At 40.0% G+C, this 19,331-nt stretch overlaps 2 protein-coding genes across 7 annotated transcripts in view; one reads left to right on the top strand and one right to left on the bottom strand.

Annotated features, from left to right (window-relative positions):
- The window catches only part of tmc6b (transmembrane channel-like 6b), a 68,824-nt gene extending 66,905 nt beyond the window's left edge, over positions 1–1,919 (bottom strand). The window contains exon 1 of the mRNA XM_042056161.1: positions 1,619–1,919. The gene's annotated coding sequence lies outside the window, so the exon portion shown is untranslated. The remainder of the gene's footprint in view (positions 1–1,618) is intronic.
- A 13,550-nt stretch (positions 1,920–15,469) lies between these two features.
- Positions 15,470–19,331, top strand: part of LOC121677445 (Fc receptor-like protein 5) — a 167,287-nt gene continuing 163,425 nt past the window's right edge. For 4 of the 6 annotated variants that reach the window (XR_006020967.1, XR_006020968.1, XR_006020969.1 and 1 more), the window contains exon 1: positions 15,470–15,622. Coding sequence is in view for 2 of the 6 variants with exons in the window: in XM_042056191.1 (XP_041912125.1) it covers positions 15,583–15,622 (40 nt within the window). In the remaining 4 variants the exon portion in view is untranslated. The remainder of the gene's footprint in view (positions 15,623–19,331) is intronic. The other 2 variants (XM_042056191.1, XM_042056188.1) reach the window with 2 other exon arrangements.

Here is a 19,331-nt window from a genome sequence, read left to right as displayed (position 1 = left end):
TCGAAAAAGAAATTATTTTCTGGTCCCGGTTGACTTGTGCCTTGAATTACCCATATGATGTTTGTCAATTTTAAAGACAATTTCTCATGTAAAGACATTTGCAGTTTGTTTCGTAACTATTGAATTACAACATTGTGAAAGATCGTAATTCCAACGACTACAAACCCATCAGTCACGCTAGTGACGTTAGCTCATTCACAGCCACACTAGATTGTACAAGCATACCAGCAACAGGTCTTAATTGGGCTTTCCTTGCCGAAGAAAATACCATGAGTCAGAGGATTAAACACATCAGGTAAGTTGTATTCGTTCATAGACTGTACATTACATACTGTTAAGTGACATAGCAGGCAGCAAGATGCAACCGTTAACTAGCATAACAGCTCTTATCGTTTCATTACGTTGGTGACGTACATCGTTCGAGACGAGAGATGTAGTCCACTGAGTGGATTCGCACAAAACCAACATAACTTTTGAAGTCTATCGAACAACAGTACTTTCTTGACGTGAAAAATTATCTTTTAAATTCACACACATCATATGTGAAATTTGTGGCACAATTCAAACTGGACCAAAAAATAATTGTTATCTCTCCATTAACTCCCGTTCATAATTTTTTGAAAGATAGGTCCCATGGACCGGAAGTAGAACGGGCGGGACTTCACCACTCTATTTCTGGATGGGAGACCACATGAAGTCACAATAAAGATAATCTTATTGCTGCCACTATGTGTTCTCTAAATCACTTTCTGCTTATAAAAACTCAAGATTTTGGACCATTCTGAGAGTTTAGTTGAAACTGTGTGGTTAATGGTGAAGTAAGAAAACAAACAGATACGTTCTGAAACAATACCTTACAAATCAAACGGGGATCGAACCACATTTGAGCAGCCTGGGCTACCGTGCAAAAAAAACCCTCACTAACCACTACACCATCATGGTTATTGATTAAAAGAAAGCTACACTGTTAATTGAACGCGCGGGCACGCCTGCCGACACCGGTGAAATGCACCGAAGGTTCACTTAACTTTGGTCACATGACATGGGGATTTTGAACGATGTTTCGAAGCAGTGGTCACATGACATGGCTGTTTCGAAGCAGTGTTTCGAAACACTTGTGCTTCGAAGCCTCGACACTGATTCGAGACGTCGGTTTCGAAAGTCACACCCCTAGATACACGGGACTTTTGGCTACAAGTACAACATCTATTGCCACAAGTTCTCAGGCGTTCAAGACCAAAATACCTTCATAATGGGACTTAACATTGCGACTGCTCTTCGATAGGAACGAAACCACTGGGGGCGCTGGTTTCCACTTCCCCACCCTTTAAGTTAGGCAACGTCGAAGAAAGTAGTTTATTAAACTCGGCATTCCGCAAGCTAGTTACACGGAAACTACAGGTTTTCAGTTCATTGACATATCGAATCATGGCTAGACTAGACCTGCTGACAAGACAGACCTGATCCATAGTTTTGTATCTTTGCTACAACTTTGGCTAGTAACGTGGCTAACTAACTCACAAGGTTTGAATTGCACACGCTGCTGCCATCAACATGTTATATGGGTTATTGGTTACCAAATAATTGCAACATTGAAAAACATTGAGTAATGACTCACAACAAAAGAGATTTGTTTCAGTAGTCGATAGTTGATCTGTGCCAATACGAGCAACTCCTTCCGCGGTCATAGAAGCAGGGTGTGACGTGACCCAGCTAACACAAAGTACGTTCGAGATGTGCGTGTGCAGCTGACTTAACAGGCTTGTTCGACTTGATGCAGATCTGCGCAGATTTGACTTGATGTGATAAATGCTGGGTTGAACACATAGGGCTGTATTTTGGGCTCCAGTAAAGCTCGTTATTCACCCGTGCAAAGTTTAATTCGGTATTTTGCACGTTTATTTTTTAAGCATTGCGCCCAGGGGTGTGGCAATTAACAACCTAGGGAGGGGCCTGGCACGTTGTCTAAAAATCGCTATCATACACCACCTAAACCTGGGACCTGTACTACGAAGGGAGCTTAACCTACCCAGATGTAACCCAGGGTTACTTTGTTAAACCGGGGTTGACAAAACCTGGTTATCATAAGTGGTGTTAATCGGTACTACGACGCTGATTATGAAGTTGATTTGTAGAGCTGGGGTTAACCTAATTGGAGTTTGTGCGCGTTCACATAAAAGGGGCGGGTTGCGGCGCAAGTCACCACTTTCAATGATGACACGATCACCCTATTTTACGGACGAGGAATGCACAAGTATTGTGACAAGTTACGAGGAATTAAAACTCACTCTACGACTAAAATCAAATATACGTCGGCAGCAAACAAAGCAAGACAAGGCTGTTGTACGGTGTTCATTTTAGGACATCCTCAGACTCAGGTGTCAGACTCAGAAAAACATCGGTCATCTTCAGACAAAACAGCCTCAGCGTCAGAAAAACCAGACTCAGGTGTCAGACTCCGAAAAACATCTGTCATTTTCAGACAAAACTGCCTCAGCTTCAGAAAAACTTCTGTCATCTTCAGACAAAACTGCCTCAGCGTAAGAAAAACCTCTGTCATCTTCAGACAAAACTGCCTCAGCGTAAGAAAAACCTCTGTCATCCTCAGATAAAACTGCTTCAAACCAAACTGCCTCAGAAAAAGTGGAGTCAGGTCTCAGAAAAAACGCTGTCAGAAAAAACAGAGTCAGACGAAAAAGTCTCAAATGAAAAGTTATTGTGGGGACAGAAGAAGACGACGGATACAGAACGGTGAGTTTAATATTATGCTTAATACGTTATTCTGTCACTGGCAGGGTAGGAATTTCACGGCGGCGACGACGGCCGTGGTAGCCCCTTGCGTTGGCCGTGAAGCCCCTTTGAAAATCATAGGTTTACAGGCCACGGTGGCCTTGGTGCCCCCTTCTTTCAATATTCTGCTTTGTGTCCTACTAATAGCGATTTTTATTTAGCCTGCGGCCTGTCAAAATAATCTTAGCATTCACAGCGCAAATTAATTTAGTCTTTTACGCAGTGGAGAAAGTGACATCGCAAGAAAGTGCGTCCAAATTCACCCATTCTTCTCAGTTGAACTACTCGCGAAGTAGCCTATTCATCACACAGACATCACAAGTGATGTCACATGAAAGAGCTTTTTCTCAGCTTTTCAACGATGTTAGCCGATAATTGCTGTGTTGAACGGTTCGCGAGAAAAGTAAATAATATAATTCAATTTAATCATACATTCTACTGAAGGTTTTGCGTCCATGATCTCCCTACCCATTCATATCGGTGGAATACTTCACGAACCCTTCTTTTAACACATGACAAACCACATATCAGAATAAACGGCAGACCTTACCGAACATAAAGGTGTAAAGCAGTCCCCTGTACAGTTAGCCGTTCCAGAGTAATCCAGTTTTGAATTTGCAGTAAATTTCGACATGCATTGATGTCTCCAAATTTGGGCTTTAAGTTTTACAATGTGTTTAAATTGTTCCACATGATTTCATAACGGGCCAAATACAAAATAAATGTTACAAATATCGCCTAGATATTGGTAAATCAGAGGACGGCTGACTAAGAGTTTATGAAAGTAGCCTGATCACAAAATGCTAAGCATGCATCTAGGCTATTTGAGTTTCTTAAAGATGAGCTGTGCTTAAATTTAAATTGTTCAATACATGATTTCATAGCAGGCCAAATATAAAATAAATGTTATATATAGCCTAGATATCTGTTTTTATTAGATGATCAGATGATTTACAGTTATATGTAATATGTCATGTTTCATGTTTTTGTAATGTTTCATGCAATGATGCAGGTCTAATAGGCTAAATACAACTTTGATCATTTTTATAGCCTACTACTGTATAGTTAACTTTGGCCTTGGTGCCCATGTGGCCTTTGTGCCCCCCACCAAATATGCCCAACTGAAGGCCAAGTGGCCTTGCCCCCAGAATGGTGAAATTCCAAGCCTGGTTGGATGTAGAAATTATAAGTAAAGGTAGAAAGTGATCCAATGGTATACACATTGTAGGAAATCCATGGATGTAACTTAGCTAACCTCACTTCGCTAGTAACATTAGCAGCTGCTGTAAGGCACATACCGGAGTAAGCTACGTACTACATACAGCAAAATAATTTGTTTTTCGTAGGATTACGGTACATTCAATGAGCTAGGGAAAAGTGGGTTAAACATTTTTCCACCACGAAAGTCCAGAACGACACCTGGACCATTATTTCTTACTTTTGATAACCGTTTCCCAGTTGTACACTACCTACCAGTAAGAAACCTGCATCATTATCATCACATCATTATTCCCAAACCCCCATAAAGACAAATGTGCTATGTCATGATGTAATACCATATAATACCATTATGATAATACATGAAATAGCAGGTACCAACAACAAGGCACATTTCTCTAAATAAGTTAAGATAACATCTCATATCAAATGAATTCAACAACGCTGCAGTTATTGTCCCCTGGGGATTACATTTCAAGTACCTGTCTATCTTTATGTCTGTCTATTATTGTTGTGCAATGACAATGACAACTGCTAACGTTTTATAATGGTATTATATGGTATTACATCATGGCATAGCACATTTGTCTTTATTTAATACTTTATACTTTTCTGAGACCTGATTTTCTGAGACCTGACTCCACTTTTTCTGACAGCGTTTTTTCTGAGACCTGACTCCTTAGAGATGTTTTTCTGAGGCAGTTTGGTTTGAAGCAGTTTTATCTGAGGATGACCAAGGTTTTTCTGAAGCTGAGGCAGTTTTGTCTGAAAATGACAGATGTTTTTCTGAGTCTGACACCTGAGTCTGGTTTTTCTGACGCTGATGCAGTTTTGTCTGAAGATGACAGAGGTTTTTCTGACGCTGAGGCAGTTTTGTCTGAAGATGACCGATGTTTTTCTGAGTCTGACACCTGAGTCTGAGGATGTCCTAAAATGAACACCGTACTGTTGGCAATGTATTGCAGATCGGGTAGCCTAAATGCCTAAAAGTAAAGTTTTATTTCCACATGTTCTTCAAATATGTGTTATGGAGGATTAAAGGTGCCATGTGTAAGAATTGAGGTAAAAATATCCAAAAGATGAGCTACACGCATCAAAAGAATGAGAAGAAATAAGGGCGATGATGTCATTTAAAAAATAACAAGGTATAGTGCTGCAGAGATATCAACCTGAATTAGCATGCTAAATTACTAGCCACAGCCAGACAGGTGTCATAATACCAGTTTCGGCCATGGGAGGCAGTATGCGGACAACATAACCGCTAACCAAACTGCAATACACGAGTCTCGGTTGTTACTCTAGGGTAAACCAGCTCACTTTCTGGAGGTATACTGCCCCCTTTTTGTATGGAATGTGGAGTATGAATTGATTTTTGGCGGACATTACACATGGCACCTTTAATAGCTTGCGGAATGTCTGAAATGAGTTAATAATTAAATTGCCTATTTTGAGTTCATAGAAAGGCCTACAGATGCAAAACAATTCAGAAGTGGGCATATAGATTACAGTAATAAGGATAATTGAATGTTTAAGTAGCCCCCATTGACTGATTTAGTGTATGCCTAATCCTGTGAACATTTCAGATGCAACACCATTGCCGAACGCACATGGCAGCAGGTGAAAATGAAACACAAAAACATTATTCAGAATAGTAGGTTTATATAGTTGTAGCTTGCGTTAATATTTCTTAATTATGAAAACATGTAGGCCTAGTATGCTTATAGCCTTCACTTGGCCTCTGTTTTACAGCTAACAACAAAAAGGTGTCTTTGAACACTACTGTAGAAGGAAAGGCATCAGAGTGTTTTACAGTAGCAGAGGAGTTGGCCATCGCAAATAATAGTGGAAGGCCGATTATGGAAGGGGTTGAGGGAAGCATTCGGTCGGATTCTGGTGCTGTGGAAATGTGTAGCCTTTATGTGCAGGGTACAGTAATATGACATTCAATTCAACAAGTTTGTTAAAATGGTGATTTTAATTTATTAGGCCTACTGTAGGCTATGTCCAATTTATTTTTGGCTATTCTTGCTCAGATGTTCAGCATACTGTAGGCCTATATGTCCGATTTATTTTCGGACATACAGTATTCTTGCTCAGATGTTCAGCATCACCAATGGAATATATGAATGTCCACATAAGGGCATTGCTATGACGGGTGACATTAGAGACGTCTGCTTAGATCATCTGACAAAGATAACGAATTCCCTGGGCTGAAAATCTATATCTTCATTGAGAATATCGCCCGGGTAGCCTGGGCCTATATTCTGGCGGTCTCTAAAACCCCTCGCCCTGTGAAGAGAGCCCCTCACGATTTGTGCTCCAATGTCGTATGGATCATCCAGGTACGCCGACATTGTCTCGGGAGAAATTGTTAGTGGAGGGGTGGTACTTATAAAGGGTGTGGTTAACGGAAACCTCGGGTTAACCAAGAACATAACCTGCTCGGAGCAGGTTTGAGATGCAGCGTAAATTGCCATGGCAGCATACCTCGGTTAAAACCTATCCACCTTTCGTAGTACGGGTTAATCGGGAACTTAGGCCTACGCCACACGTGATCAAGTTACTCTCGAAGTTACCCAGATAAGCCAGTAACCCCGCTTCGTAGTACAGGCCCCTGGTCAGAAGTCAATGGCGAGTTGTTCATATGCTATACAGGAACAGGAAAGCTTTTAGTTAACTCATCTTATCCTGTAGACTACTTTTTCAGATTATTCTACATCTGCTACTATTGGAGGGCGCAGCCAGCCAGAAGCAGATGGGCTCCCCCTATTAAGTCAGGTTCTGCTCAAGGTTTCATCCTGGAATATGGGAGTTTTTCCTTGCCACAGTTGCTATATGGCGTGCTTGTGGGGGGTAAGAAGGTTAAGGCTGCCAGTCTTATGACGTCATTTTCTATATTTTTGATATGTTGCTGAGTGGATCATAAACAGCCCCAGCAATGAAGAAAAGTGATTGATAATGACTGACTAATTATTATTGTGTTACATGCTTCAAATGTAAAGCACTTTGAGCTGCATTCTGTGTATGAAAGGTGCTATACAAATAAAGCTTATTATTATTATTATTATTATTATTATTATTATTATTATTATGTCAGCAGTCATATTGGCAGGTGCACGCACCATCCTTCTATCATTCATGAACGCACACCAGCGCACGTCCATGCAAAGCATTACAAATTGCACGATTACAATGGGAAACATAATTAGAATAAAGATATTACGAAATACTGTACATCTCATGATGAGTAGTTATTCACCATCATTTGCAAATTGGTAATGACGGTTAAATGATTAGAGGCAAGAGACACGTATGGAGCACAGCTGAAGACGCACTGTCACAAGATATAAGCAACTCCTCTGCAGGATAAATGTTGTTTTATTCAGTCATTTGAGCAATATTAGGATAAGTGTTGCTTTTTCCAGCCTATGTTTTCGGTGGTAACCCATTGTCAGTCAATAGTGAAAGTAACTGCACATAACTGTCTTGTCGTTGACTGACTCCTTGGTGAAGTTAGTTTCACTTTGCCAATGAGATCAAATAATAGACGAGTGGAAATGCGTGAAGGCTATGCTAGGTTTTAGTAAAGCATGGTTTAAGAATGACTATTCCATACGGTGTCGCAAGCAGCCTCCTTCAAATGCGCCGTTGAATGCCAAAATACCGATGCATTTATTTGACATATGCGCTTTGCGCCGTTAAAGGGCATGGCAGATGTCATTCTCATTGGTTTAAAATGATATTACGCCCCAAACACACCCATATGACTGATTAAAAAACCTAGGAACACCTTGTTGCGCCATGCGCTCCACGTTTGATAACGAAACTCCTGCCAATGTGAACTGGACATCCTACTAAATCTGAATAGACTTTTGACGAGTGACGATGCACTTTAGAATGTCATGATAGGGCCCATAGACTGTATATATAGAACTGGACAGTGTGCCATCTGTTAAGAGTGATGCGAGCGTTAGTCCAGAGCCCCCTGGTGGCTGGCTGCAGTACAATGTGTAACTCCGCCCATCCCCATGTATTTCAATGGCCAAGTAGCCAACTTTCCGTGTCACTTTTCTCACCTAAAACTATTTTTGTATCTAAAACTTTTTATTTGAAAATGCTTCAATACACACAATTTTTCTTTTCTCGATGAAATTATTTTTTTTTATGTTATTAACAAATCTAAAAAGGGCGTGTTTACACCTATGATTGACAGCTGGCTGGCAGCAGACACAACGCTTTGTCGCTACCTTATTTTAACGACACCTGATATCGACACGTAATCTCACCTAAATAAGTGTTGCTGTTATTATCATTAGGCTATATCTTATCAGAGTCTAAATACATATTGATAGTCATACACTGTGTAGTTGTTTGTAAGAGACATCGTTGTTAGTTGTGACAGATTCTTTGTGAAAAAGATATGTGCTGTTCTTTCGTAGATGCTAAGTATATTAGCTTATAGCATGGTAAATCCTGCTAGCATTAGCCAGTTGATAGGTAAAGTAAAAGGGCTCTGCTATATTGATCCGAAGTTACGTTAGCCATCATTTACAGTCCTACTTGTTTCAAATGGTTTAACGTAACCAGTGATTGTCGCCATCATCATTGCAACTTCATTTGAATACATTTAAGTCACTGGGAGAAGGCGATGTTAAGTTTCATTAACGTTAACTCTTGCTTAGTTTTGCACGAATGGCAACAAACGTCACCTAGCCTGCTAGGTCGACAACCTCGGTTTGACCATTTATTAATTAGCCCGACAAATGACGTTATTTGTTTTTTAGTGAACACATATTAGACCATAGCTTAACGTGAGGAGGGATTCAAAGTTACAAATGGCCAATTTGCTTAGAATGCTCAGAACAGCAGTATCTGAAAATGTTATCGTTGTTACCTGCGATTGCACTGCTGGAGAAGCATTTTGCATTGGTATGATTTGATCAGGTCTTGCCAGTGCAGTCCTCCCGTAGACGTACCCCAAATAATACGTCTAAATTGAAAACTGTGACGACTTATTGATAGGATCTCTCAATATGTCTGTAATCGTATGCCTCTACCAGAGGCTTGCTAGTCTTTCATCAGAGGGTGCTCCATTATAAATCAAAAATGTAATATTGCAGCCTTCATGTCAGCTGTAAAAATGAGAACATGGACCTACTACATCAGGATACTCTGTAAACATTTTACACATAATCAGGAAGCTACTTTCCTGTTCAGTGTGTGATGTGCTAAAGTGGTACTACATTTAAAGAAACTACCACATTATGATGATGATGATGATGGTTATGGTTACGCTTTTGTCCAAAGCGACATACAAATACAAAACAATGTAATACTTAAAACAGGGATCAAAAGTATCTATCTATCTATCAATCAAAAGCCTAATAAAATAAACAATGAAAAAGAGGGGGGAAAGCAATAATAAGTAATAATTCATTCAATCAATAATATATAACATGGTAAGTATAATAATAATAATAATAGTAATAATATATAACATAATAACATGGTAAGACTACATCAAGGAGAATATCAATAATACACAATGTCAGATAAATCAACAGCCTAATGAAAATAAAACAGTACTATTGCATACAAACCATAACGCATAAGTGCTTAAAAGACCAAAAACTATCACAAGAACGAAGAGGACTGGACAACTCATTCCACCAACATTGAACCACTGAGGAAAAGAGTCTTGAATTTGACCTAGCGTTTAAGACTGGTCTTGATCATTGAATTAAAATAACAAGGAGCAGATCCAGTCAGTGTCCTATAGGCCAAAGTGAGAGATTTAAAGTTAATTCTGGCTACTCTAGGGAGCCAATGGAGAGTAACTAGGAGAGGAGTTACAATGTGTCCTCTTTGGCTGATTGAGGACCAGTCGTGTTGCAGCATTCTGAATGATATATCAAACAAAAGAAAAAAAAACATTCAATATTGATTTAGTATCAACCAATAATTATTCTGATATTAATATTCTTCTAACTTCTACATCTTTGTGAAGGCTACTGTTAAATACTAAGCAATGGCCTCTGACTTTTAAATACCAAAGCAGTTAAATGCAGTGGTATAGTCTACGTGATACACAGGACTACACAGTAAACCCATTTAAAAAGCATGATCATCTTAGTGTACCCATTTAAAAAAGGGAAGGATACGTATTTAATAACAGTTGGGGTTGCTCACAGTGTACCCACTACTACAGCTAACTAGACTACACCACTGGTTAAATGGCGCATTGCAATTTACAATTTGTGTGAGTTCAGGGGCATACAGAAAGTTGAAGTTTGGGTGACATCAATAAAGAAAACAGAAACAAAGTGATGTGTACAGCCTCAAGTATGAATCATGTCACATTAACAGAAGGTTCAGAGCAGCGGCAGACCTTTCTTGGTGCCACGCAAGTTATTGAAAGTCATGTGTTTTCAGAACGTAGTGGTATTGTGCCATGTCCCATGTATAAGGGGCTTCAGGTTGATCCAGTGACAGTGGGTGATGATGTCAGGGAGATGGATGTCAGGGGACTTGCCGCCACCTCCAGTACATTCAGCCATCACCCATACCTGCAAAAAAGGAAAGTTACAATAAAGTTAGTCAGACAATTTTACAACATTACAAAGCATATAATCAGGCACTTAACACCACTAGTAATACCAATGAATTAAATATATGTGTGCAATAAACTTCACAGCCTACCTAACTACACATTTCAATATGCGGTGTGAATGTTATTAACTTGCGTCAGCTTGAAAAATAACGTTATCAGTATGACTGATCATGGACGTTAGATGACAAACTAAGGTGTTTCTTTCTCAAATGTTACGATATCGCTGGGAAGTGACTGGTTCTTGGCGTAGTGTTTAATGCAGGCGTTTCATTTATCGATCATTCACTTATGCAGTCTACAACTACCGACCTAGAAGCTACCGATCTATTTTTTACAGTCTATGCTACCGACCTACCATCACAGAAGTAGCTCTAACGGAGGTGTCTTTGTCGTTAACGTTAGAAAAAATGCAACGCTGGCATATTAACATGAGAGGTTGATAAGGTCCATGCTTCACATTACGTTAACGTTAACTTACGTTGCTTTATCACATCATAACTGTACTGACTGTCTAGTGTTAGTAATCCCCATGTACAGTCAATGGTTACTCCATGTTGAGATGGCATACATTAAGATTGAGATATTTGAAAACAGCAAAAAAGTAATAAAACCGAGTAAATCATGCATCGACTGTTACGGGAGCTGTGTGCTAATCTTCACTTCAACGACTAACTTATTAGCCTACCGCTACCATTGACGGTAACGTTAATGTAGCTGCTAACGTTAGCATGTAATTCGCTGTCCGTATTTCTGTTGTTAGCTGATTAGTATTCACCATACTAATTTCTCACAGTCTGTAATCAACATAATAAGCTCTCTTAGACGTATTTAAGAACAACAATAGACAAAAAAACTTTTCAGTTGATATGCAACACTTACCAGACAAGAACAAACCGAAGATTGTTGTTTGTACTGTTTAGCTAACTCACAGCCGCAAAATTCATCCAGCCAGCTAGCCTTCGGCGCCGAGTCAACCTCATTATCGACCTGCGTTGTGGAAAGGAGAAGGGGGCGGATTTCACTTGACAAGGGGCGTGTTTAACTCGAGTGGGCGTGCCTGACCGCGACTCCTCTTCACTGCGCATGCTTCAACTTCTGCTGCGCAGCCGCACTTCAAATTGGTTGCAAATTTTCCAAGATGGCGTCGCCTCGGCGGCTTCAATTCCATAGAACACTGCTGAATGCAACCACACTGTCCAGTTCTATACAGTCAATATGGTTGAACACAATAGACCACTGAAGTTCGCCTACAAAAAAGAACCAAAACGGCCATCTTTGCCCATATAAGGAGATCCGGTTGTTAATTGAAGCTAACTACCTATGGCAAGTTGCGTTAGCTCTGGGGTAGCAAAAATCTAAGTGTGCCGCCTTCACGTACCGGAGATCATATCCATTCGAAGGCAGAGGACAAAAGTGTCAGACATTTCAGACTTTTTCATCCAGGTGCAATAATTCAAAATCCCCATGTTATTTTCCCATAGGAAAAATCGCCAGATACTGGATGTCAAAGATGGCAGCTTTTTTGTAGGCGAACTTCAGAGGTCTATGCATACTGGGATGGACGCAATGCATACTGGTTAGAACTCCTGTCCGACTTCTGGCAGCCGGGGAGGGACTTACCACGTGTCACCATGTCACATGACCTTAAAATATCGTCTTTGAGTCTTCGCCTGCAGCCAGATCTTGCTGTATAGTAGGCTTGTTCGAGATGAACTGCGTCTGACTTTGTCTGGCTTTTTACGTCAACGTGAACTTCAGAGGCTAGCCGGGAGGAGCTACAACAGACGGCAGCTCATCCCGGACAGACCAGTTACAGTCTGCCTGACGTGACTCGCGGGAGATATGATGCCGGATGGAGCGGCGTAGTCGCCAGCGTTCCCGCGACATCAAGACAAACAAACAAATTTACAAAATAACAATTGACGCACAAGACAAAAGATGCCTGATGGAGCGGCGTAATCAATACCCGAGACACCTAACGGTAGACATGCAAGACAGACAACAAACAAAAATTAACAAGTAATAAATAAGAAATTAAAATAAAGAAAAGTCTGTGTTAACTTAGTCCAACTCGGTCCAATGGCAATGACATGGCGCACAGCTGCGTCTTCAGACCAACCCAGAGGATCCAACGTTAACATAGGCCTTCTGTAAGTGACGTTAGTAGGCCTACTTGTAGACTGCAGTCTAAAGATCGCTGAAAGCATAGAAGCTAACCATCTGAAGTCATGGGCGATCCGATCCTGCAGATCACTCGGTGGACCCCCGACAGCACCAGCCTGATGCTCCAAGAGACTGCAGAGCTCCCCAATGTCAACGGTAGTTTCGAACGTTAGCAGCTAGAAGCTAGTCTGCTCAATCCAGACACAGTCAACGTTAGCCTGCACAATCCAGCCTCCAGGCAAGGCAGATGGCAGCTCGCAGGTCAACAGCAGTTCGGCGGCCGCGGCAGATCCCTCTCAGAGTATGCCCAGGTCCAGCTGTCCCAAGAATGGACCCACGCCAACCTCATCAGCCGACTTGGAAGCAGTAAAAGAGACTAAGAATAACACGACAACTATCGAAAATAACATAAATGAAGAGAAAAAACATTTAACTAGACAAATCAATACAAAAAATGAACACGACATTACATAAAATTACAAACATTACATTAAAAAAAACAAAAACATGATGCCAGACGGAGTGTCGTGTCTCGCCAGCATCCCTGTTAGCAACCTACACTACCCAATTATTGGCACCTTTGGTAAAGTTGACTAAAAACCTGTATCATACATAATCTGTTGGTGAAAAAATTGGAAAAATCCAACCTTGAAGGGAAGCAAATTTATTCTGAGAAAAAGGAAAATCTCAAAGAAATAAATATTTTTAACAAAATCACATCGCTCACAATTATTGGCACCCCTGCTTGTAATACCTTCTTAAGCCTCCCTTTGCCAATAAAATAGCTTGTAATTATTCTCCTATGACACCCCATAAAGTTGGAGAATACAAAGCAAGGGATTTAAAGCCGTTCGTCTTTACCAAATCTCCTCAGATCGTCCATATTCCTAGGTCCACACTTTCTCCTCTTTGACTCACCCCACTGTTTTTCTATGGAGTTTAGATCAGGGGACTGAGATTGCAATGGCCGAAGCTTGATTTTGTGTTCACTAAACCATATTTGTTTTGATCTGGACGTTTGCTTTGGTTCATTGCCCTGATGAATGATCCAATCATGACCAACTTTTAATGTCTTGGCAGAGATTGACAGATCCTTTGGAAATGTTCAGGTTTTTCTTGGTGTTCATGATACCATGCACCATAATTAGGTTCCTTTTAGGCCTTTGGGAATAAAAACAGACAATAGCTCAACCCCTCCACCATAATTCTCATTAGGTATGGGGTTCTTTTCAGTATAGTCGTTCTTCTAAAGTGTTTCCAGCTAAAGAGCGCAATTTTCATTTCATCTGACAATAGACCACACTTCCAGACAAAGTCACTGTACCATTCAGTAACTCCTGCCGTTTACATGGGTAATTAAATGACTGGACAGGCCTTTACCTGGCATGCCCTCTAAATAATCTATTAGCAGTGAGGTTACTTTTGAAGATTTTTTGGGGGACTTGGTGACCCCATGATACCTTTTTCTGTAACTTTCAAACAGTGGAATTTTTTTGCCATCTTCCTTCTTACCATCTTACCATCCTCCATAATGTGCGTGGGGGCAAGATAACCTTGGGTCTTTGTCCAAGCATGTTTGTCACATTTCCAGTTGATTACAACCTGTTAATCATTGTTTTAACTGTAAATATAGGCATTTTCAACAACGTTTTTATAGACATCCCCTGACTTACAAATGTCAACACGCTTTGTTTTTATTTAGATTTAGTGTATTCTCTTGTCTTTCCAATGTTGAAAAATGACTAGAGGATTTAGCCTCTGTGTCACTTTATTTTCATACCTTAGTGAAAAAGAAAGTCATTAACTACTTCTGAAAGTTCAAAGACACTCTATTAACTTAAATAAGTTGAAATTAGATAGGAAAATGCTTCTGTTAGGTTTTGTATATAAGACTTTTCTAGGGGTGCCAATATTTGTGAGCAACGTGTTTTTTTTTGTTTTTTTTTTTTATAAAAACAAAATTTTGCTTCCCTTCAAGGTTTGATTTTTTCCTCATTGTTTTCATTGTGAGATTACAATAAATCACCAACTGATTATTTTTATACCTGTTTTTAGTCAACTTTACCAAAGGTGCCAATAATTCCGGAGGGTACTGTACTTACTTATACTTGGCTCCAACACTGTTCATTGACTTCAGTTCAGCATTCAACACCATCATCCCCTCCAAACTGATCACCAAACTCAGTCTTAAGTTAAACTGTTATTGATAGCTATTCATATATTTATTTCATATATGTTTATGACTTAGTCTTATCAAGAATGTGTGATAGATTTAGGGTGGCCACCTTCATCTCATCAAAAGAACTGGAGAGGACACTTATGTTTGGTTTGTTTTAATGTTTGCCGTTCAATAACACACTCACTGCTGTCTATGGAAGAACATGATAGCGCGAGGGCTGTTTGGAACTGTTGAAGCATTCATGAACCACGTGACCGCATGGTGGAGTGTCGCAACTCTCTCTTTCTATGGCTCTGGTTGTGGTATAGTGGAAGGCATGAAAACCTCACAACTGTAGTCAAAAAAAATAAAACTTAAATGAACAATAGCTATGTTTTACAATGAGTATAAATGTCTGTAAAGTAAAGTTTGCTACCAAATATGATAAAATGTTGGCTATAAATGGCTATAGTTGCACTCAAATAATTCATTTTGAAACTTGGGCTGAGATAGCATGGGGTGAGCTCTTTTATCTGTGTCCTACCCATGTGCACATGCACACATAATCTCTATCTCTTTTGGACATGCACGGAAAGTGAAGAAGCAGCCACATGCTTGCCACCGTGAGTTAGATTGACTCGACATGAAGGAAAGAGAAGGACTCTGGTTGTTGATTGCAATTTGTGAGTTTTGAGGTCTACAAATTTACATAAGATTTTAATTCATTGATGGAATATAACGGTAACACTTTACAGATTGGTAATAAGTAAAAGCCCAGAAATTACAATAGTTTCTAAGTTGTTTTTAAAACAATAATTCACCATTTGTTGTGGTAACAAGTCTGTAAGATATGGTAATATCTCGAAGTGTTTAAGTGTTATCTGAGCTAAATTTGTCCTTTTCACTGAGGTATTGGAAGCGAATTAGGTTGGTAACAGAGGTGTCAAAAGTATCACATTCATTACTCAGGTAGTATAAATAATATCGGTTTTAAAACTACTTAAAATATAAAAGTAAAAGCAATGTAAGGAAAACAAATGCCATTAAGGACAAAAGCATAGGTCCCGCCTCAGGTGCCTATAGTGCACTATAAAAATTTGGGATGCACTAGGCTACCTGTTTCAGTCGCATATATGATAAGATGAACCTTTAATGTCTCTAACATAGAGAAATGTGTCTTGAGCATCGAGATAGTGTGGTTACACAAATTACATTGACATGGAAGCATACAGTAACACAGAAGGTGGACTAACACCAATAACACAAAGACATAAAAACATACAGTATAGGCTAACCTCACATCCACACATCCACAGTCACCCCCCCCCCCCCCCCCCCCCCCCACACACACACACTCTAACAGTCACACCAAACCATGTCTTGGCATGTACCTAGCCATAGCAAACATTGCAAATTTACCATTAGTACGTTCTTAAGTTAATACAATATTTTGTCAATAATTGACTGATAATAACAAACTCTCAGCTTACGTCAATAAGCTTTTTCAAATTAGACAGTGAGTTTTTGAATGCCATTAGCTTGTAGTACTTGGGTGTGCAGAGCTTGCAGGGCATTCGAAAGGAATTGTTTTTGCATCCAACCATCTCAAAAAATTCTTCCTGTAATGTACAAGGGTTGGCTGGTCTTCCTGGCTACCAACCTCCTTGCTGGTGCTTGGTTGGGACATTTCACTTGAGTTCTCTTGGGTCTCTGCCAAGGACATCTTCGTACTTGGCTACATCTGCTATGTCCTTGATGGAGTGTGACATGATTTGTGTCATGTGCAGGTGCGATGGATCACGTACAAACCAATAGGTATATTTTTATACTTCTCATCCAACCACAATCAAATTCACTCTATCCGGATGACACGGATGGGACAGCCGTGGCCTACAGGTTAATGCTTCGGACTTGTTACTGGAGGGTTGCCGGTTCGAACCCCGACCAGTAGGCACGGCTGAAGTGCCCTTGAGCAAGGCACCTAACCCCTCACTGCTCCCCGAGCGCCGCTGTTGTTGCAGGCAGCTCACTGTGCCGGGATTAGTGTGTGCTTCACCTCACTGTGTGTTTCACTAATTCACGGATTGGGATAAATGCAGAGACCAAACCTCCCCTCACGGATCAAAAGAATACTTACACTTATATACATGATTTATCTGGATACGTTTTTTTTTTTTTAACGATGACAAGCCAGAATGAAAAAAAGAACGAGGCTATTTTTAACATGTAAGGAGTAGAAAATACAGATAATTGTGTGAAAATGTAAGTAAAAAGTAGAAGTAAAAAGTCTGCCGAAAAATAATTATTCCAGTAAAGTATAGATACCTAAAATTTCTTCACAAAGTATTTGTACTTCATTACTTGACACCTCTGGTTGGTAATGTATGTAGTTTCGGCATTGGTTTTATATTGGACGTTGGATATTCGACACATTCGAAAAATATATTGAGTACTGACTACGAGGGACGAATTTCAATCAAACCAAGTTTAATGTGTTTATACAAGACCTGCCTATATAACACAAAGCTTCTAGTAGTGGCACATTTTCGTTTCAGTATGTCCTTATAGATAATTATACTACTTCATGTGTGCCATTATTAAACATTTTTCTGACTCGCATCAATATGTAATTTCCACCATTATCCACCTCATTCATGCCGTAGCTTACTCACGAGACCCAGCTGACCGTTGCCTTTTATTCAGTTGACAATCTTTGGAGACTCCACTTCAACAAGACTATGAAAAACTATGGATGGCTCTATATCACTTTAACATTCTGAATAACAGGATAACGCTATGGAAGATGGATAAGGATAACGGATGACTGTCAAAAAGCTTTTTGCTTCCACACAGCACAAATGTCTGCTAATCTAATCACGCATGGCACATTCACAGAACTACAGGCCAGTCCCGGCCCTGTCACTGCAAGCGTCTCATGCTTGATCACCCTCAAGCACACTGTGGATTTTTTAAATTTAATTTATATAGTATATTTAGTATTTAGTTTTGTTATTTTTCTTATCTTCTACTGTCTCTATTGTACAGTAGAGTTTGGTTATATGTCTATACTTGAAGGGTTCAGATGCAAAAGCCTCTAAATGCCACCTACGTCAAAAATGAGATAAAGATGGTGAGTGAATGCTCTCCTCACATAGTATACGTTAATCAAATAATTTAACTTCAAAACACATCAAATAACACTCTCTTCCTGGTCTGAAATATCGATTTCTATGCAAAAACCTATAGGAACCGGATTTTAAATGCTCATTTAAAAGAAATGTGGTCAGACGGATTTAGAGGGTTTTGCATCTGAACTCTTCACTTATACTTATATTTACCATTTCTGCTGTAAGTGCATGTTGTGTGTGATGTCTGTATGCTACTGAGACCTTTGAATATTTCCCCTTAGGGATCAATAAAGTATCTATTTATCTATCTATCTATCTATTCTGTGACTGAACAATTTTTACATGCGCAGAAAAGGATATTACTAGCCTGGAAAATCCAGACCCTGGTAATCTAGAAAGATTAAGGGTCTGGCCGCGAACAATGTCATGGCCCAACTCGAGGGGCGGCACCAAGCATGCATTTGAAAATCTCACTGCACGCAATTGGATAACACTAGACCCTAGCCCTGGCTGAACTTGATGATCTCTATTTCTGCTTTCATCAGGTCTTCTACTGTGATAGCAGTCTTTGTCTTTGTTGAATGTTCATCTTGTCTATTCTGTTTGACTGTTGTGTATTTTCCATTGTAATTTCTCTGTGAACGTTCTTTCTTTCTCCTATAGCATTGTAGAAGCATCTCTTTGAGTTTGAGAATCCACGCCACAGCCTTTTTCAATCTATACCAGCTGGAGTAGTGATCAATCAGCTTGTTCACAGCATTCACGTCTTCGGCTGCGTATGTGAGATGTACCGCAGCTGTGAATCTCACCTCATTGTCATCTTCTTCAACCTTTGTTTCGTCAGGTCTTCTTGGCTAGTTGCTTTTATTTTATTTCTCGTTGTTTCAGGAAGGCTGGACCATGTAACCAGCTCAGATTCTTCATGAACTTAGTTGGCATAAGCCCCCTGGATGCACAGTCGGCAGGAATAGTTGTTAAGTTATCATATTTCCATTGCTGTAGCCTGGTTGACTCTCTGATGATGATGATACGATTAGCAACAAAAGTTTTGAAGCGTATCTTTTCATTCTCTATGTATTTCAATACAGTTGTACTGTCGGTCCAGAATGTTGAGTTAAGCAGATCCATCTGTAGCTCTTTCTTTTACATCTTGTTTGTGTCCACCAGCAACCACTGGCGAAGTCAATTCTGTGCATGGAATGGTGGTCTGCTTCAGTGGGGCCACGCGTGCCTTTCCCATCATGAATGCACAGTGAACACGTTC

This window comes from Alosa sapidissima, chromosome 12 (assembly GCF_018492685.1).
Source record: "Alosa sapidissima isolate fAloSap1 chromosome 12, fAloSap1.pri, whole genome shotgun sequence".
NCBI classification, from domain to species: Eukaryota; Metazoa; Chordata; class Actinopteri; order Clupeiformes; family Clupeidae; genus Alosa; species Alosa sapidissima.
The sequence above is the reverse complement of the archived record's forward strand: the minus strand, read 5'-3'. Positions and strand labels throughout refer to the sequence as shown.